Here is a 22,476-nt window from a genome sequence, read left to right as displayed (position 1 = left end):
TAATGGGGGAATTGTCGTTTTCTCGGTCCGAATAGCACTTTTTGTTGGAGGCTCCCATTAAAAACAATGTGAATATGTGAGGAGCCCCCACACGTGTGACGTCATCGTCTGCGACTTCCAGTAGAGGCAGGGATTTTCTCTTAGCACCAAAAGTTGCGAACTTTATCGTGGATGTTCTCTACTAAATCCTTTCAGCAAAAATATGGCAATATCGCGAAATGATTGAGTATGACACATAGAATGGACCTGCTATCCCCGTTTGAATAAATAAAACTCTAATTTCAGTAGGCCTTTAATGTGTTTGTGTGTATGTTTCACTGATGATAGTATTTGGTGGAACTAATTTTGTCCAACTAATTTTGTCCGTTCTTGAACGCACCATAGTGTAAATGGTAAATGGGTTATACTTTTATAGTGCTTTTTTACTTTTTTTTAAGGAGCTCAAAGCGCTTTGACACTATTTCCACATTCACCCATTCACACACACATTCACACACTGATGCAAGGCGCTAACCAGGCCCATCAGGAGCAAGGGTGAAGTGTCTTGCTTAAGGACACAAAGGATGTGACTCGGATGGCAGAAGGTGGGGATTGAACCAGGAACGCTCAGCTTGCTGGCACATCCACTCTCCCAACCCGATTACTACTTGCCTTGGTTTTGAAGCAATGCATGATGGGATTCTGGATGTTGTGTGTCAGTGTAGTAACGTGCCGGCTGGATTAAACACACGCTGAGAAATAGCTCTGTGCCTGCCTACTTTATGGGTTATAAATAAACCTATAGAAAACGGAGACATATATAATAGTCTCCTCCTTGTTGTGTGTGCAGTTGTGCGGTCTCCAAAAGCCGTAGATGTTGCAACGTGACTGGGCCGGCACGCTGTTTATATGGAGGAAAAGTGGACGTGACGACAAGCTGTCCTCACTCAGGTCCGGCTGGAAACCGGGAGAAATTCGGGAGAATGGTTGTCCTGGGAGATTTCCGGGAGAGGCACTGAAATTCGTGAGTCTCCCGGAAAATTCGGGAGGGTTGGCAAGTATGGTCCCTACTCAGGACCAACAGTACACAGCGGACAGAGGAGGGGACATGGAATGTAAAGAAAAACATTGGAGGCAAAGAAAACAAGTACAGAAGACACCACCAAGCGTACATATCTCGTGGTTTATGACTGCGGTAGGAAATGAGAAAAGACTATGTTACATGCCTAAAAACTCCAAATGAAACCGAGCAAACTAAAAAGTTGCATTACTGTAGAATTGTGTGTTGTACGGCAAACCGGTACTAGTATAGAATCGCTGTACTGTATTAATAAATCAAACATGTCGTGTTATTGTTGGTTTTAGTGCACGATCACAGAGTACTTGCAAGCAGACACAGTGCGTAGACAGAAAAGGGAGAACGGACGCGTTTTGGCTTAAAAACTAAAGATAAAGGTGAAACGCCCTCAGGAAGAGGTGCTCTAAGACAGTGGTTTTCAAATGGGGGTACGCGTACCCCTGGGGGTACTTGAAGGTATGCCAAGGGGTACGTGAGAGATTTTTTGGAAAATATTCTAAAAATACCAACAATTTAAAAATCCTTTATAAATATATTTATTGAATAATACTTCAACAAAATATGAATGTAACTTCATAAATTGTGAAAAGAAATGCAACAACAGCTACAGTTGTTGTGGACATGTTCCATAAATATTGATGTTAAAGATTTCTTTTTTTGTGAAGAAATGTTTAGAATTAAGTTGATGAATCCAGATGGATCTCTATTACAATCCCCAAAGAGGGCACTTTAAGTTGATGATTACTTCTATGTGTAGAAATCTTTATTTATAATTGAATCACTTGTTGATTTTTCAACAAGTTTTTAGTTATTTTTATATCTTTTTTTCCAAATAGTTCAAGAAAGACCACTACAAATAAGCAACGTTTTGCACTGTTACACAATTTAATAAATCAGAAACTGATAACATAGTAATGTATTTTACTCCTCTATCTCTTTTTTTTTAACCAAAAATGCTTTGCTCTGATTAGGGGGTACTTGAATGAAAAAAATGTTCACAGGGGGTACATCACTGAAAAAAGGTTGAGAACCACTGCTCTAAGACATGGTAAGTTAGGTAGCAGCTAACATAACATCCATTTGCAGTCGGCAGTGTTTTAGCTACTTCTAAATCACTAATCCTTGTCTTCGTGATGACATACAGAGTATGTTTCTTACAAGTACGAGGAATAGCTAAACATGCTTCACTACACACCGTAAGAGGATACAATATATTACCCGCGTCACAATTCAAACAAACGCCATGGGTGGATCTATACCTGACATCCAATGTAATAACACCAAGTACAAGGGTGCATCTAGTCGATACTACTATGATTACATCGATATTTTTTATTGTCACAAAATCTTTTTTCTAAATTTATATTATGTTTACAAACTCAAGATTTATGTCCCTGGACACATGAGGACTTTGAATATACGAATATACTTGAATATACTATGGCGTGGCGCAGTTGGGAGAGTGGCCCACCTAGTACCAACCTCGTCACGTCCGTTGTGTCCTGAGCAAGACACTTCACCCTTGCTCCTGATGGGTGCTTGTTAGCGCCTTGCATGGCAGCTCCCTCCATCAGTGTGGGTGAATGTGGAAGTAGTGTCAGAGCGCTTTGAGTACCTTGAAGGTAGAAAAGCGCTATACAAGTACAACCCATTTACTATTTACCATTGAATATGAACAAATATTAACATTGCTGTGTGTATACTTTTGACACAGCAGACTTGGTCACATTTTCAGTAGAGCCATAATAATTTCATAAAAGAACCAAACTTCATGAATGTTTTTTGTGACCAACAAGTATGTGATCCAATCACTCTATTACAAAAAAATAAGAGTTGTAGAAATGATCGGAAACTCAAGACAGCCAGGACTTTAAGTTCTTTACAAGCGTATGTAAACTTTTGCCGACGACTGTATAATATATATAATAAAGTACTATCTATCTATCTGTTAGAGATGCGCGGATAGGCAATTATATCTTCCACATCCGCGGGTTTGGGGTGTATAAAATAGTCAGGAAGTGTCATGATACAAAGGATTATGGGTATTTGTTGTGTTGCGTTTATGTTGTGTTACTGTGAGGATGTTCTCCCGAAATGTGTTTGTCGTTCTTAATTGGTGTGGCTTCAAAGCGTGGCGCATATTACTAAGGGTGTTAAAATTGTTTATATCACAACCATTAGTGTACTCTGTGTCACCCAGTATGCCTTGCAGTCGTGTGCGTGTTACCTTGGAAACCACACACAACATGATGCTGGACTGACAAGCAGATTGTGTATGTTGTAGAAGGCGACAAAGCCAATGGCTTTATAGCACGCACTAATATTTGATATCTGGGTGACTGCCGGCAGTCATTCAAGAGAATAATAGCGTCTCTTATTGACTTCTTCGCATTATGGCATGGGTCTTAAATGGCTATTTGAATGGCAAAGGATACCGATCCCAGAACCATCTATATCAATTGTCTTCGGATGGTTCAACCGCCACCCGGCCGAATCTAATTAAAATCTATTTTTTCGTCATGTCAACAGCCCGACCCGCGGTTTACCCGCCGACTCCGCGGATGAGACCGCAAACCGCGCATCTCTATTATCTGTATATGAATGAGGTAGATCCCCTCGACTTGGTCAATTGAAAAGTATCTCGCCTGCTGTAAAGACAGCAACGGACAAGCAGTTCAGGAGGTACCCACAGTAGGGCTAGGCGATATATCGATATACACGATATACCGCGGGTTTGTCTCTGTGTGATATAGAAAATGACTATATCGTGATATTCGAGTATACGTCCTCAAGCAGTTGCTTTTAGCTGCGGGCATTACACTGCATGCTCTTCTCACTCTTTCTTGTGTCTCCTTACAGACAGCAAGCGCACCTTCTAACATACGTCACATACGGTCACGTCATACGTCACACACGTAAGCTGTGTTGCGAGTGGTAATACGAGAGAAAGAAGGTGCCAATCTGGTGACGAATGAAGGAAGAAATAATTCCCAAGAAAAACAGCAGGGGGTCCATCGTCTAGCGGTGGTTTGGCTTCAAGTGGGAATATGTCGAACAGACAGCCGTAATTTGTGAAGTGTGGGGCAAAAGCGTTGCTACAAAAAGTAGCATTACTGCTAATGTGTAGCATCATTTGAAAGGTCACCTTCTAGAGAATGAAGAGTGCTTGAAACCTCACATGTCAACATCTCCGTTCGGTGCCACACCAACAAAATGCCACTCCCACATCAACACCGTATGAAAAAAATAGTCAACAAGAGAAGATAACGTCCGCAGGAACCTACCACATAGCGAAGGACATACACTATTTGATTTCTTATTATTCATCTCATTTTTATTTGACAGTTATTGAAATATCTTGTGTGACATCATGCACAAAAGTGCACTTTATTTGTTTTAAACTATTGTAGTGGCGTTCGGTACAAAAAGTACACATTCATTTAGTGTTGTTTTGATATGTCATCCTTCTCATCTACCTACTCAGTGGCCTGGTGGTTAGAGTGGTCCGCCCTGAGATCGGTAGGTTGTGAGTTCAAACCCCGGCCGAGTCATACCAAAGACTATAAAAAAATGGGACCCATTGCCTCCCTGCTTGGCACTCAGCATCAAGGGTTGGAATTGGGGGTTAAATCACCCTAAATGATTCCCGGGCACGGCACCGCTGCTGCCCACTGCTCCCCTCGGTCAAATCCATCCATCCATCCATTTTCTTCCGCTTATCCGAGGTCGGGTCACGGGGGTAGCAGCCTAAGCAGGGAAGCCCAGACTTCCCTCTCCCCAGCCACTTCGTCTAGCTCTTCCCGGGGGATCCCGAGGCGTTCCCAGGCCAGCCGGGAGACATAGTCTCCCCAACGTGTCCTGGGTCTTCCCCGTGGCCTCCTACCGGTTGGACGTGCCCTAAACACCTCCCTAGGGAGGCGTTCGGGTGGCATCCTGACCAGATGCCCGAACCACCTCATCTGGCTCCTCTCGATGTGTAGGAGCAGTGGCTTTACTTTGAGTTCCTCCCGGATGGCAGAGCTTGTCACCCTAGGTCAAATGCAGAGAATAATTTCGCCACACCTAGTGTGTGTGTGTGACAATCATTGGTACTTTAACTTTACTTTAACTATGTGACATCATGCACAAAAGTGCACTAATAGCTTGTTTTAAAATGTCTCTGACAATCTTGCACTTTCTGTTTTGGAAATGACATGAATGTTTGTGCCATTGCTTAATAACTGTTTAATAAATACACTTTTGGTCAATTGACTTAGTTGTGATTTCCCTCTCTGCATGAATGTTTAAAAGGAGCATATATTAATGCAGTATGAAGAAGGTTTTAATGTAGACACATAGAATCATCATACTGCTGTGATTATATGCATCAAGTGTTCATTCACGGCTAAGGCAAAATATCGAGATATATATCGTGTATATGGCCAGCCTAAAAATAGAGATATTAAAAAAAGGCCATATCGGCCACCCCTAACCCACAGCGTTGTCGACACCGCTCCCCCACCCCCATAGAGGAAAGTAAAACACTGTACTTTAAGCAATCGATTCTTTGGCGTACCACAGGTATATGGACTGTACATGAATCGGAGAGGCAGTCACCTGCAGAACGAGCTCCTCCTCGATGCGCTCGGTACAATTGATGCGCTCCACTTTGGTGTCAGAGCCGCTGTACTCGATGACCGTCCCCTTGAAAGTGATCTCCCTTTTGAACATGGCCACCACAAAGTTCCCGTTCAGCAGGAAGTTGGACTGGCCGTCAGATAATGCTACGAGAAAAAAAAAAGCAGTTTCAGCAAAAGACTTGAAGATTTTCTAATGTTTTTTTCTGGGATGTTAAATGCTTCACAATGTGTCCATCATGTCCTCATGTGTCATGTCTTTTTATTTTTCATTTTTTCTGACTATAATGTACAAGTGTTATATGTGTATATATGTGTATATCCCACTTAAAATGATGACAGAGGTCTGTAATTTTCATTGTAGGTACACTTCAACTGTGAGAGATAGAATGTGAAAAAAAAATCCAGGAATTCACATTGTAGGAATTTTAAAGAATTTATTTGTAAATTATGGTGGAAAATAAGTATTTGGTCAACCATTCAAAGCTCTCACTGATGGAAGGAGGTTTTGGCTCAAAATCTCACGATACATGGCCCCCTTCATTCTTTCCTTAACACGGATCAGTCGTCCTGTCCCCATAGCAGAAAAACAGCCCCAAAGCATGATGTTTCCCTCCCCATGCTTCACAGTAGGTGTGGTGTTCTTGGGATGCAACTCAGTATTCTTCTTCCTACAAACACGACGACTTGAGTTTATCCCAAAATGGATACATTGATGATACAGTAGAGGATTGGGAGAATTTCATGTGGTCAGATGAAACCAAAATAGAAATTTTTGGTATAAACTCAACTTGTCGTGTTTGGAGATAGAAGAATTCCGAGTTGCATCCCAAGAACACCATTCCTACTGTGAAGCATGGGGGTGGAAACATCATGCTTTGGGGCTGTTTTTCTGCTGAGGGGACAGGACGATTGATCCGTGTTAAGGAAAGAATGAATGGGGCCATGTATCGTGAGATTTTGAGCCAAAACCTCCTTCCATCAGTGAGAGCTTTGAATTGTTGACCAAATACTTATTTTCCACCATAATTTACAAATAAATTCTTTAAAATTCCTACAATGTGAATTCTTGTATTTTTTTTTTCACATTCTGTTTTTTACAGTTGAAGTGTACCTATGATGAAAATTACAGACCTCTGTCATCATTTTAAGTGGGGGAACTTGCACAATCGGTGGCTGACTAAATAGTTTTTTGCCCCACTGTATATGCATATGTATGGATATATGCATGTGTGTGGATATATATATATATATATATATATATATAAATACATATCTTCTTTTTTTTCTTTTTACTATTTATATTACCACATTGTGTATGCACCTTAGGGGATCTGCTCCAATTTCGTTAATCTTTGAACCTGTTAACTGCAATAATGACAATAAAACTCTATTGTATTCTATTCAAGCGCTGTGCTAAGTAAACAGTGGTTGTGTTGCCAACTTATTGTCGTGGACAAAACCGCCGGCGGTCGTGCATAGCATTTATTCGGAGATAGAAGTGCGTGACTTTGTGACGGGCGCCGGAGTGCAAACACCACACGCACGCACAAATAACACCCATGCGTCGCCGCTGCCAGCACATAAACGCAACAACACACCATCTTTTCCTGCTGTGCCCGAGAGGCATGCTGATAATTACAACGTCTTTGTGCCAAAATACTGTGTTCACTTTGTTTACATACGTGTTTGCATGTTCTTGGAGCCCAAGCTAGTTATGGTTTTTAGTCCGGAGACGATTGTGGGGTTTGGACATGGAACCACAAAGAGAGCTTCGCAAGAGCGCAGCCACACAGAAAGAGGAGAACATTAACATATAAAGACCGTTTGGGCTATATGCATTTAAATCCTCTTTTTTTTTGTTTTTTTAACTTCATATTCATTGGAATTTAATAAGAAACAAAAATATTTACACACCGGTAGGTGTCTAAACTTAAAAACAGGCGGGAAAAAAAAGGTATAGTTATATATTTTTTTAAAATAAAAGTACTTTATTGATTCCTTCAGGAGAGTTCCCTCAGGAAAATTTAAATTCCAGCAGCAGTGTACAGAATTGAGATCAAATTTAAACAGTAAATAATGGGGGTATAAATGGAAATAAAATAGAAAAATACAACAATAAGAATAAAAATAAAAAGCAACAATACAAATACAAATAAAACTGTTAAAATAAGAATATAACAAGATAAACTCTGCTGTAGTGACCATGTTATGAAAACGTATTGCACTGTTTTTTGTTGTTTATTTGAGTATTGTTATTGTTTTGCATCACCTGCGATGAGGTGGCAACTAGAGATGCTTTAAAAAGGCAAATGGATGGCACAAAAGCCAAAAGGCTTGTTTCCATTGTAGTCCATATAATAGTTTTGCTCACAAGTAAGTTAGTTAGCTGGATGACAAATTGATATATAATTGTTACCATATTTTTCAGACTACAAGGCGCACTTAAAATCCTTTCATGTTCTCAAAAATCGACAGTGCGCCTTATAACCCGATGCGCCTAATGTACATATTCATTCATCTCTATTAGAAATGTCCGATAAATACTTTTTTGCCGATATCCGATATTCTGATATTATCCAACTCTTAATTACCGATTTTGATATCAACCGATACCGATACATACAGTCGTGGAATTCACACATTATTATGCCTGGTTTTGTTGTGATGCCCCGCTGGATGCATTAAACACTGTAACAAAGTTTTCAAAAATAAATCAACACAAGTTATGGAAAAAAAATGCCAACATGGCACTGCCATATTTATTATTGAAGTCAAAAAGTGCATTATTTTTTTGGGGGACATGCTCTCCCTGAGAGAGCATGAGGAGGTTGAGGTGGGCGGGGTTTATGTGGGGGGGGGTGTATATTGTAGCCTCCAGGAAGAGTTAGTGCTGCAAGGGGTTCTGGGTATTTGTTCTGTTGTGATTATGTTGTGTTACGGTGCAGATGTTCTCCCGATAAGTGTTTGTCATTCTTGTTTGGTGTGGGTTCACAGTGTGGCGCATATTTGTAACAGTGTTAAAGTTGTTTATACTGCCACCCTCAGTTTGACCTGTATGGCTGTTGACCCAGTATGCTTTGCATTCACTTGTGTGTGTGTGTGAAAAGCCGTAGATATTAAGTGATGGGCAGGCACGCAAAGGCAGTGCCTTTAAGGGTTTATTGGCGCTCTGTACTTCTCTTTACGTCAGTGTACACAACTGTGTTTTAAAAAGTCTTACATTTTACTTTCTTTAAAACCAATTCCGATAATTTTGAAACAGATATCGATAATTTCCTATACTACGCCTTCCGCCCTATTGTAGCTGAGATAGGTTCCAGCGCCCCCCGGCACCCCGAAGGAAATAAGCGGTAGTAAATGGATGGATGGATGGATCCCTTGTCACCCCCCGGAGAGGAGTTGTACAGTCTAATGGCGAGTGGGACAAAAGAGTTTTTTAGTCTATTAGTCCTGCACTTGGGATGAAGCAGACTAGCACTGAACAGGCTCCTCTGGCCACCGATAACGGTATGCAGAGGGTGATTCTCACTAGTTTTTCCACAGTCCTCTTCTCTGCCACCTTCACCAGTGAGTCCAGTTTTATTCCGATCGTAGATCCTAGAGATCATCGAGGTTTTAGTATAGTATCGCAGAACTAATGAATCAAAAACAGTACTTGTGAAGGGGGGCGTGGTCGACACGCCTCCTGCGGAACGTAGTGTGTATGGCCCGGCTCCGAAGCCCAAGCTGACATGTGAGTGGATGACCGGAGCATGAGGCCGCAAGAAAGACAGACCTAAGCTTAAAATCCAAAATAAAAGACTTTGTTGAACCCTAGATTGTGGGTTCCACCGATTCTGTCAGACCACAGAGAGCACCACACATGCAGAGACATTTACAGTACTACACTTTGTTTGAAAAGTACTTGTTCCCCATGTTTTTTTAAATTTTATTTTTAACAGGCATGACAGTGCTGGTTTTACGAGCAGAGGAGCATGTTCGGCAGGGCACACACATGGATACTTACAAGCAGACAGTGTGTGGACAGAGAACGGACGCAATCAGACATAGTAAATTCACTTATTACTAAAAGACAAGTTGTCTAGTATGTTCACTAATTTAATTAAGGATTAAATTGCAATAAAAAACATATGTTTAATGTACCTTGAGATTTTTTTGTTAAAATAAAGCCAATAGTGCAATTTTTTGTGGTCACCCTTGATTAAAAAAGTACCCAAAAGTATCGGAATACATTTAAGTACCGGTACTAAAATATTGGTAGTGGGACAACAGTAATGGGTTGTTTTTTTCATGCACTTTTTTGCTGTATTTATCTGGCACAAGTGGAAAGTCGGTCTCTGGAAATAAAGCCTACAATAAACTAGGGATGTCTCACAAAAGCTTTAAAATGTAATATCGGAAATGATCGGTATCGGTTTTTCAAACAAGTATAATTTATGACTTTTTAAAATGCCGCTGTGTAGGGAGAGGAACAGAGCATTAATAAACCTTAAAGCCACTGCCTTTGCATGCCGGCCCAATCACATAATATCTACAGCTTTTCACACACACAAGTGAATGCAAGGCATACTTGGTCAACAGCCATACATGTCACATTGAGGGTGGCCGTATAAACAACTTTAACACTGTTACAAATATGCGCCACACTGTGAACCCACACCAAACAACAATGAAAAACACATTTTGGGAAAAACCCTTGCAACACTAACTCTTCCGGGACACTACAATATACACCCCCCCCAACCCTCTCCCCGCCCACCTCAACCTCTTCATGCATGTTCCAAAATCCAAGCTGCTGTTTTGAGGCATGTTGAAAAAAATATTGCACTTTGTGACTTCAATAATAAATATGGCAGTGCCATGTTGGCATTTTTTTCCATAACTTGAGTCGATTTATTTCGGAAAACCTTGTTACATTGTTTAATGCATCCAGCGGGACATCACAACAAAATTAAGCATAATAATCTGTTAATTCCACAACTGTATATATCGGTATCGGTTGATATCGGAATCGGTAATTAAGAGTTGGAGAATATCGGACTATCGGCAAAAAAGCCATTATCGGACATCTCTACAATAAACCAGTCTCCGGTGCAAAAAAGGTTGGGGGCCCCTGCTCTAACATGATCTGTACATGTCTGTTCATTGACTACCACTTATCTGCAATTGTTTAACTTTTAAAAAAGTATATAAAAAGTTCATGAGAGGAATTGTCTATTTGCATTGCTCGTATAGCACTGTGGAGAGGGGTGTGGCCCGCGGACCTGCAGCGAAGTGGGGTGTGCAAGGACCGGCTGCGAGATCAGCGACAGGTGCGTAGATGGCCCAGTTGGGCCTGCTTATCTTATCACCTGCCGCTGTGTTAAAAGGCAGCAGCCGGAGTTGGAGCAAGAGCGAGCCGGAGACAGAAAAAGTCAATTGCTGAAAAGCACCTAAGAGACTTTATTGCAAAATAAAACTATATCGTGAACCTGATCCAGGCTCTCATGTCAGTGCTTGGTTGTTCGAGGAACCCGGAGGTCAGAAACCTCCACAAGCACATTTTGTCTTTCATGGCTGTCGTCCAACTTTTTATCTGTCAGAGTTTTATTTGACTTTTGAGGCATATTTTTTAGGCATATTTTCCCTCTCCTCAAACAGCTAGGCCGTCTGCATATTTAATCAGCTGGGGGGGGGGCAAACGTGACATGTCAGTGCAAATAGCCACCATGTGTTTGTTCGCCATATGTTTCCCCCACTGGAGGAGGAGGAGGAGGGAAAGAAAACTTGAACCTCGCTGCAAGCCAAATGTCTTCATTTTCTGGTTCTGTGCTGGGATATCTACTTTCACCCACATGTGTCTAATTAGCACCTAGCGCCGCCTCATTTATCTTTCGGAGAGTATGTGTCTGCGTGTGCGTGTGCTTTCCTGAGCTGGCCGTTATTGGCAAACGCAGCCCTGCTTCCTTCACAGGCACTCAGCACAAGTGACACTCTGGCAAGAGTTGATGTCTCCTTTGCTTGACAGCTTGTCTCCACGGCTGCAAGGGTCACCACTACTTGATGCTCGTGTGAGGACGTACATGACATACCACGCGGAGCTCGTGTAAACACGCACTTAAGGGGAAGATTCAGATATCCATCCATTCATCCTCCTCCGCTTATCCAAAGTCAGACTGCGGGGGCTGCAGCTTAAGCAGAGAAGCCCAGACTTCCCTCTCCCCAGCCATTTCGTCCAGCTCCTCAACGGGGGATCCTGAGGTGTTCCCAGGCCAGCCGGGAGACAGTCCTCACAACGTGTCCTGGGTCTTCAGGCATGTCTTACACTAAGGTTATCCAGGGTAAATCCCACCTAACCTTATCCACACACAGACACACAATGGTCGTTTCGGACCCCCCTGCTTCCCCCCGTCAGCCGACGCAACGAGATCTAATAAGCATGCGTGGAAAATGCCCACGTCATAGTCACCTTGTGTGCAAGTTCTTAAATTGTACTTATTTATAGAATATCCAGTGTTGTAGTATTTCAATGAACTGGAATCATGTGTGATGTGGGGCCCTATTGTAGTGAATCACACCTGAGCCTTCATAAATGGATCAAATCTTTAATAAACATGTGCAAGTAAACAGATCTAGATATCTGGTCAGGACACTCACTCTTTTGCCTTCACCTTCATTGTGTATTTGTTTTTGGTGACTTTATATATGTCAGGATCCGTGGCCCGGATCATGTTTTGTTTGGGCAACTCTGGGTTTGTTTTAGTTTCCATCCACCAATCCATTTTCTACCGCTTATTCCCTTTGGGGTCGCGGGGGGCGCCGGTGCCTATCTCAGCTACAATGGGGCGTAAGGCGGTGTACACCCTGGACAAAACAGATAGACAGACAACATTCAAACTCCCATTCACACCCTAGGGCCAATTTAGTGTTGCCAATCAACCTATCCCCAGGTGCATGTCTTTGGAAGTGGGAGGAAGCCGGAGTACCTGGAGGGAACCCACGCATTCACACAGAACTCCACACAGAAAGATCCCGAGCCCGGGATTGAACCCAGGACTTCTCAGGACCTTCGTATTGTGAGGCAGACGCACTAACCCTTCTTCCACCGTGAAGCCCAAAATGTCCATTGGGATTAATTGGGTTCACCTGCCTCTGGTTAGTGGTCGGCACGCTCAGCTGCTGTCAACCACTAATCAGAGAGGTATTTATTCACCTTGCTCGCCACGCTCAGTCTGGCTTCATTGCTTGCTACACGCAATCCCTGTCATGATCTGTGGCCCGGATCATGTTTTGTTATTTTCGGTTAGTTTTGGACTCGCTCAGTTCCTGTTTTGTGCACCCTTGAGTTTGTTTCAGTCACCATGGTTGCTTATTATTTTCGCCTGCCTGTGATTGGTGTTCAGGACGCTCACCTGTTCCCCAAGCGCTAATCTGAGGCATTATTTAAGCCTGCCTTTGCCGGTCAGTCGGCCCGGCTTTTTTGTTTGCTACACGCATGCGATCGCCACGTTGTTGCTTCGGCCTGTTTTCGATTTTTGATACTTTCTTGAGTGTCGAAGAATAAATCATGTTCCTACCTGCTTGTCCTGTCCGGAACAGTCCGTTTGCATCCCGGGGGAACGACCCTCGCAGCAAGCTGCGACTCACCGCACGTAACAGAAAAAAAGCCAACCGTGGCGGCAAAGGCAGGCTTAAATAATGCCTCTGATTAGTGCTTGGGGAACAGGTGAGCGTCCCGAACACCAATTAGAGGCAGGTGAAAATAATAAACAACCATGGTGACTAAAACAAACTCAAGGATGCAGAAAACAGGAACTGTGGGAGTCCAAAACTAACCGAAAATACCAAAACATGATCCGGGCCACGGATCATGACAAGGATTACCAAAAATAGGAGAATTCGAAGCAAGTTGTGCATAGCAAACAAAGAAGCCAGGCTGACTGACCGGCAAAGGCAGGCTTAAATAAAGTCTCTGATTAGTGCTCGGGAACAGGCGAGCGTAATATAACGAAAATACTCCGTAATGATCCATGGCCCGGATCATGTTTTGGTATTTTCGGTTAGTTTTGGCCTCAGGCACCCAAGCACTAATCAGAGGCATTATTTAAGCCTACCTTTTCCGCCACGGTTAGCTAAGGCTACCACTTAACATAAACTAAAAGACAAGGAATAGCCACCTTGCAGGTTGCCTGTAGCAAACAAAGAAGCCAGGCCGACTGATCGGCAAAGGCAAGCTTAAAAATAATGCCTCTGATTAGTGCTCGGGGAACAGGTGAGCGTCCCGAACACCAGTCAGAGGGAGGTGAAAATAATAAACAACCATGGTGATTAAAACAAACTCAAGGGTGCACAAAAGAGGAACTGAGGGAGTCCAAAACTAACCAAAACTACCAAAACATGATCCGGGCCACAGATAATGACAGGGATTACCAAACATAGGAGAAATCGAAGCAGGTTGCGTGAAGACAGACCGACTGACCGGCAAAGGCAGGCTTAAATAATGCCTCTGATTAGTGCTCGGGGAACAAGTGAGCGTAATATACCGAAAATGTTCCCTGGGCCCGACTTTGGACAATGGTTAATATTAAAAAAAAACTCTTTTGGTCTTCCAATAAAGAGAATAATAACCAATTCCATGTGAGTTTGAGCCGGAAGGCAAAGCTCTCAATTTACCAGTCGATCTATGTTCCCATCCTCTCCTATGGTCATGAGCTTTGGGTTATGAGCGAAAGGACAAGATCACCGGTATAAACGGCTGAAATGAGTTTCCTCCGCCGGATGGCGGGGCTCTCCCTTAGCGATAAGGTGAGAAGCTCTGCCATCCGGGGGGAGCTCAAAGTAAAGCTGGTGTTCCTCCACATGGAGAGGAGCTAGATGAGGTGGTTCGAGCATCTAGTCAGGATGCCACCTGAACACCTCCCTATGGAGGCTTTAGGGCTATGTCTACACTAACCCCTTAAACGAATAATTATTTAGCCTAAGCCTGTGCAAACGCTTGTGGAAATCACACATGAATACCTTAAGAGAAAGCGATTGCAGCTATTTGGGATACAACACTTTCGAGAGAACTTTCAAATCTCGAGGTCAGCTGCGATTCTACTTACCGAAAATGTGGGCTCCCGTGAATGTGATAAAAAAGGTAGCGTGTGCGTTGTTTTACCTTGCCATCGAGGGAAGACTACGTAAAACGGCGAATGCATTTGGACTGGCAAAGCAGACTGTATCAGTTATTGTCCGCCATGTATGTCGTGGACTCAACGTATAGGTCTAGAGTATATTGCCATGACCAGTGGCCCGGATCATGTTTTGGTATTTTCGGTTAGTTTTGGACTCCATAAGTTCTTGTTTTGTGCAACTTTGAGTTTGTTTTAGTCATCATGGTTGCTTATTATTTTCACCTGCCTTTGATTTGGTGTTTTGGATGCTCACCTTTTCCCTAAGCACTAATCAGAGGCATTATTTAAGCCTGCTTTTGCCGCCACGGTTGGCCTCTTTCTGTTACGTGCGGGGCGTCGTAGCTTGCTGCGAGGTTTGTTCCCCCGGGAAGCAAACAGACCACTCTGGACAGGACGTGCTGGTAGGGACATGATTTATTCTACAAATCTCGAGGAAGTACCAAAAACCGAATACAAGCCGAAGCAACAACGTGCCGATCGTACTGCACGCTAAGGCTACCACTTAACATAAACTAGAAGACAAGGAATACTCACGTAGCAGGTTGCGTGTAGCAAACAAAGAAGCCAGGCAGACTGACCAGCAAAGGCAGGCTTAAATAATACCTCTGATTAGTACTCGGGGAACAGGTGAGCGTCCCGGACACCAATCAGAGGCAGGTGAAAATAATAAGCTGACATGATGACTAAAACAAACTCAAGGGTGCACAAAACAGGAACTGAGGGAGTCCAAAACTAACCGAAAATACCAAAAAATGATCTGGGCCACAGATCATGGCAATATACTCTGGACCTATATGTTGAGTCCTCGACATACATGGCGGACAGTAACTGACACAGTCTGCTTTGCTAGTCCAAATGCATTCGCCCTTTTCCGTAGTCAAACCTCAACAGCCAGCACACGCTACTTTTTTTATCCCATCCACGGGAGCCCACATTTTCGATGACTCTCCTTCGACAAATGGACCAAGTTTTTCGGTAAGTAGAATCACAGCTGACCTTGAGATTTGAAAGTTCTCTCGAAAGTGTTGTATCCCAAATAGCTGCAATCACTTTCTCTTAAGGTATTCATGTGTGATTTCCACAAGCATCTGTACAGGCTTAGGGTAAATAATTAATCGTTTAAGGGGCTAGTGTAGACATAGCACTAAAACCGCCATAGGGAGGTGTTCGGGTGGCATCCAGACCAGATGCCCGGACCACCTCATCTGGCTCTTCTCCATGTGGAGGAGCACCGGCTTTACTTTGAGCTCTCCCCGGATGGCATAGCTACTCACCTTATCTCTAAGTGAGAGCCCCGCCATCCGGCGGAGGAAACTCATTTCGGCCGTTTGTACCCGTGATATTGTCCTTTCGCTCATAACCCAAAGCTCATGACCATAGGAGAGGATGGGAACGTAGATCGACTGGTAAATTGAGAGCTTTGCCTTCCGACTCAAACCTACATTGAATTGGTTAATTATTCTCTTAATGGGAAGACCAGAAGAGTTTTTTTTTTGTTTTTTTTAAATATTCACCATTGTCCAAAGTCGGGCCCAGGGAACAGTTTCTAATGGCAGTTCATGTCTGCCAAAGATAAGTATATAATCCAGTTCATATATACACTATATTGCCAAAAGTATTTGGCACCCGCTTTGATTTACAAATGAACTTGAAATGCCATACCATTCCTAACCCATAGGGTTCAATATGATGTCTTCTGGGAAGGCTGTCCACAAGGTTGTGGAGTGTGTTAATAGGAATGTTTGACCATTCTTCCAAAAGTGCATTGGTGAGGTCACACACTGATGATGGTGGAGAAGGCCTGGCTCTCAGTCTCCATTCTAACTCATCCCATAGGTGTTCTATCGGGTTCAGGTCAGGACTCTGTTCAGGCCAGTCAAGTTCATCCACACCAGACTCTGTCACCCTTGTCTTAATGGACCTTGCTTTGTGCACAGTCATGTTGGAAGAGGAAGAGGCCCGCTCCAAACTGTTCCCACAAAGTTGGGAGCATGGAATCGTCCAAAATGTTTTGGTATCCTGGAGCATTCAAAGTTCCCTTCACTGGAACTAAGGGGCGAAGCCCAACTCCTGAAAGACAACCCCACAGCAAAATGTACTGTTCTCCTGGCAACCTCCACAGCCAGACAGGTCCATCAGATAGCCAGATGGAAAAGCGTGATTCAGCCCTCCAGAGAAGGCGTCTCCACTGCTCTAGAGTCCAGTGGCGACGTGCTTTACACCACTGAATCTGACGCTTTGCATTGGACTTGGTGGTGTATGGCTTAGATAGTGCCGCTCGAAAAATGGAAAAGCATTCCATGAAGCTCTCTGCGTACTGTACGTGTGCTAATTGGAAGGTCACATGAAGTTTGGAGCTCTGCAGCAACTGACTGTGCAGAAAGTATTTGCACTATGGACTTCAGCATCCGCTGACCCTCTCTGTCAGTTTACATGGCCTACTGCTTGGTGGCTGAGTTGCTGTTGTTCCCAAACTCTTCCATTTTCTTATAATGAAGCCGACAGTTGACTTAGGAATATTTAGGAGCGAGAAAATTTCACGAGTGGATTTGTTGCACAGGTGGCATCCTATGACAGTTCCACGCTGGGAATCACTGAGCTCCTGAGAGCAGCCCATTCTTTCACAAACATTTGTAGAAACAGTCTCCACCTGTGGCCGGGCCAAGTGATTAGGAAATCTGATTCTGATCATTTGGATGGGTGGCCAAATACTTTTGGCAATGTAGTGTATTTATACACATAGACTTTTTGTTTTATTTTGGGTAAAATTTCAGAATGAACCAAAAATGCAATGCACCTTTTAATGGTGAACTTGATTTGAACTCCTCTAAGCTTTGGAACGTCCACCTGTTTTGTTCCTTTTTTGCAAAACAAATTCTTGATTTCTATTTCCCAAAAAGGCAAACAATATGGACACTTTTCCCAGATGTGTGATATCGCATTTGCACGATGAAATGTCGTCTAGTAACTGGATCTCTTCAATACGTGGCGGTTCACAAATACAAACTAGATGCAGCCTGCATGCCGCACAATGTCGTGCATTGTCCCACCTTGCCAGGTGGGGGCGCTGTTCTGCCAGAGTCGCTAGAGTTCTCTACCAATGAAGTGTGCGGATGTGCCCGAACGCATGCAATTGCTGTCATTTTGACATTAGTTTTCCTGACGAAAAACCCCAAAATAATATGACTTAATATAGTTCTACACATATTCCAGCTCATAAGCTTACAACAAAACATGCTTTTTTTTCTATTTACACTTCTGTTAAAATGTAATAATCACTTTTTCTTCTGTTGTTTGATACTTTACATTAGTGTTGGATGATACCAAAAATTTAGGTACCGATCCGATACCAAGTAGTTACAGGATCATACGTTGGTTGTATTCAAAGTCCTCATGTGTCCAGGGACGCATTTCCTGAGTTCATAAACAAAATAAAAAATCTTTAAAAATTAAAGAAAATGTTGTGATGCCAAAAATTATCGACGTAAACATAGTAGTAATCGACTAAATACGGTCCAGTACTTGGTATCATTGCAGTGGATATCAGGTGTAGACATACTTGCCAACCTTGAGACATATATACATATATATATATATATATATATATATATATATATATATATATATATATATATATATATATATATATATATATATATATATATATATATATATATATATATATAAAATCTGTTCGTGAATGAGTATATCCGTTCGGCCACCGTGTTCAATGGAGAAGTATGATCTACAAAATTTGCAGGCAGCATACCCCTTCCCCTTCGAGCTGTCCTGGATGAACTGAAATTATTTTTTTCCAATCATTTTGGAACTTGCAAGCGTACTTCTTGTCACTCGTCGTCGCCATGTCTCTTCTTTGTTCTTCGGCTTCATCTCTGTTATGTTTTTGGACATTACTACATGCCGTAATTTTGAAGCAAAGCATGATGGGAATCCGGATGTTGTGTGTCAGTGTATTAACGTGCCGGCTGGAATAAACACACGCTGAGAAATACCTCTGTGCCTGCCTGGTTTATGGGTTATAGATAAACCTATGGATAACGGAGTCATATATAGTAGTCTCCTTTTCAGGTGAAAGAGGACGCTAAAGGCAGTGCCTTTAAGGCACGCCCCCAATATTTTTGTCCGGGTGGAAATAGTGAGAAATTTGGCAGAATGGTTGCCCCAGGAGATTTTCGAGACGGGCACTGAATTTCGGGAGTCTCTCGGGAAAATCGGGAGGGTTGGCAAGTATGGATGTAGATCCACCCATGGTATTTGTTTACATACAGGAAGTGTGATATTAGCGGTGACGCCAGTGAGCTACGGTGTGTAGTAAAGCATGTTTAGCTATTCCTCGTCCTGCGATGATAATAATACTTGTAAGTAACTTACTTTATTTGTCCCCATGGAGACAAGGATTAGTGATTTAGAAGTAGCTAAAACACTGCCGGCTTTTTAGGCCAAAATGCGTCTATTCTCCCTTTTCTGTCTACACACTGTGTCTGCTAGTAAGTACTCTGTGCTTGTGCGCTGCCGAACATGCTCCTCTGCTCGTAAAACCAGCAATGTCAGTGCGGGGGACCGGTACTTTTCAGAGGCGGTATAGTACCAAATATGAATAATTAGTAGTGCGGTACTATACTAATACCGGTATACCGTACAACCCTAGTTTAATGGTAGTTTTGTTAAGGTAAAATTGATTGAACGTCTAACTGAAATGTATTGTGTTTGACTTATGAGTAATAACTCTATAGAGTATTTTCTAGATCATCATCAATATCGCCTGTGGAAGTAAAGCCACTTACATCTGCGTTCCATTAAAAAACACCTTGTTTCTTGTCCTATTACAACTTTTTGGGTCAGAAATACAGGACTGCATGTCCTCAGCCCAGACAACTGACCTTCTTCATCTTTATAAAGGAGGATTTATTGCAAGTCTAATGTTTAATCTGCTTCTAATAAATTGGCAAACAAGAACCTATGCTTAGGTTTTGGATCAGTGCTTCAAAGAGAACCTGACACCGGGGGGGAAACAACCTAAACCACATCCTTGCTCCAACTCACCGAGGTAGTTGTCATCTTCTGGCTTTCCGGAGTAGCTGACCTGCTTTATATCAATGTTGGTGGCTCCGGCTGGGATGCGGACCACTGTGTTGTAGCCTGAGGAAGAAAAACAGAGAGGTGCGCTGAGAAAAAACAAAAAAACGTTGAGGTTTGACAGTCTGTAAAGACATCAGACATGTCTTAATCCTGCTAAACCAGGTTTCCTTGTTCAACTTCGGAAAATTACAACAAACTGGCACTCATTGCTCCCCTTTCCTCTCCTTTATATCTCCTGCTTGCTTCTTTTTCTTGTCTTAACTTTTTTGTTGCCTCTTTTTGCACTGATCTCCAAATGTAACCATTGGAACTATTTAACTGGCCTCAACAAAATTGACAAGATCTTTGGTTTGAGGGAACCTGCTTGTCGTGATGGAGCGGTTGTTGCTGGACACGCAACGGACTCTTGGAAGAAGAAGGCGTGCCGCGTGCCTGGCGACCCTTTTCAGTCGAGGACGAGAAGATATCCACCTATTCGGAATTATGACAAGAGGACGTCTGCTGTTTGGAGTAAGCGTTGCTCTGGTTTGTCGACAAATTGGAAGCTGCTGGCAGTCTTCAAAGTACCCCAAAAGTTGCCACAAATGATTGGAGGATGCGGGAAGAACTGTGGACACTCTTGTGATTTGGATCACATCGCACTGTCTGCCCTGCAGGATGAATTTGAGGACCAGTCATAGACAATTAAAAGTGAAAAGCAAATTTAATTTTCCCTCGTATACAAAACTCTCTAACTTGGACTGTTTCCCTGGCTTCGAGACTCTCCCAGAGGACAGTGCGGAAAAGACACAACAAACTCCCTTCTTGTCTCTCATGGACACACACCTGTTGTTGTTGTTGACTTTGGACTTATCGGCTGCACGACTTCAAGGCCGCAGAACAGAGACACACTGCAGGCTTACACACACACACACACACACACACACACACACACACACATGCATCCACAAAAAAATATATATACGACACACACGCACACACACACACACACCACCCCCAATGCAACGCTCTCGACAAAAATCCCATAGGGGTGATGGAAGGATGGGCAGCACCTTAGAGTTGCGGCCCTGCCACCATGGCCACCCACTCCCCTTCCCTCTGGTAATAGATATATCTCGAGATGTACGTTGTAATATGTATACATGCTTTGCAATGGAGGTTTTTTCCCACTCCAGACTGGGCCCCCTTCGGAGCCCAGTTTTGATTGTATTTTTTTACTCATCCTTCCCCAGCATTTTACCTTTTTCGCCTTGTGGCGTCCCATCAGCGTTCCTGTTCTGTAACCCTGTACATTGTTTGTTTGTCTAATCTTGAACGGGTTTGTACTGAAAACAAAGTTTTGTTGTACTTTTGCAATGACAAAAAAGACTGATCCCTATCCTAAAAAAAAGTCTCTCTCAGTCTAAAGATTGAAAACCCTTTTCCTTCGTTCAAGTTCTTGTTTGGGAACACTTGTCTTTCTTGGTAAAGTATGTACCGTATTTTTCAGACCATAGGGCGCCCCGGATTAAAAGGCGCACTGCCAATGAGCGGGTCTAGTCAAGTCTATTTTCATACAAAAGGCGCACCAGATTATAAGGCGCATTAAAGGGGTCATGTTATGATTATTTTGTAAATGTAAAACATGTCTTTGTGGCCGACATAACATGTAATGGTTGTTCTTTGGTCAAAATGTTGCATAGATGATGTTTTACAGACCATCTTCAATTTGCTTTCTGACAGTCGCTTCAGGATACACTGTATTGTGGGTGGTCTTATTTACGTGGCTCACCTTCGACAGCATCCTCTCCCCGTCATCTTTGTTGCAGCGGTGTAGCGTGCAAGGATGGGAGTGGAAAAAGTGTTGAAAAATGGAGCTAAATGTTTTAATGACATTCAGACTTTACTTCCATCATTAACGGAGCAACATCTCCTCATCCGTGGCTCACTAGTGCAACAACAACACCGGAAATGTATCCCGTGAAAAACCGTCCGACCAGAACCCTCTAATAATTAAAGTTCCCTAGGTGAATAATAGAGATGTCCAATTATATCTGCAGGCCGATAAATGCTTTAAAATGTAATATCGGAAATTATCGAATCGGTTTAAAACAAGAATGACAAACACATTTTGGGAGAACATCCGCACCGTAACAACAGACACAACAGAACAAATACCCAGAACCACTTGCAGCCCTAACTGTTCCGGGAACCTATAATATACACCCCTCACTACCACCAAACCCCACCTCAAGCCATTATCGGACATCTCTCATAAATGATGTAAGCTCACAACAGTTTTTAGCGCTTTAATATCTTAGTTTACTGACAGATATAAGTAAGAACTTTACACTACTTTGTATTAGAAATGGCAACAGCGGAAGATAAATGCCACATAAGAAGATAGAGAAAAAGAAGAAGCTTATGACTACGGTGTCGACACGAAATACAAAAGGCGGACGCGCACACATTTTCAGGACTTATGCAGATCCCAAATATAGATCAGTAGGTACCAGAAGGTAAGAAAAGGTGCTTTCACATAATATTACGAAACAAAACGCCAGAT

General features: G+C 42.7%; 1 protein-coding gene across 1 annotated transcript in view; it reads right to left on the bottom strand.

Annotated features, from left to right (window-relative positions):
* The window catches only part of LOC133562925 (A disintegrin and metalloproteinase with thrombospondin motifs 20-like), a 454,296-nt gene that overhangs the window by 149,726 nt on the left and 282,094 nt on the right, over positions 1–22,476 (bottom strand). The window contains exons 16-17 of the mRNA XM_061916762.1: positions 19,896–19,991; positions 5,654–5,820 (exon numbers count right to left, since the gene is read on the bottom strand). Coding sequence (XP_061772746.1) covers positions 5,654–5,820; positions 19,896–19,991 — 263 coding nt within the window. The remainder of the gene's footprint in view (positions 1–5,653; positions 5,821–19,895; positions 19,992–22,476) is intronic.

The sequence above is a fragment of the Nerophis ophidion genome, linkage group LG12 (genome assembly GCF_033978795.1).
Source record: "Nerophis ophidion isolate RoL-2023_Sa linkage group LG12, RoL_Noph_v1.0, whole genome shotgun sequence".
NCBI lineage: Eukaryota > Metazoa > Chordata > Actinopteri > Syngnathiformes > Syngnathidae > Nerophis > Nerophis ophidion.
The sequence above is the reverse complement of the archived record's forward strand: the minus strand, read 5'-3'. Positions and strand labels throughout refer to the sequence as shown.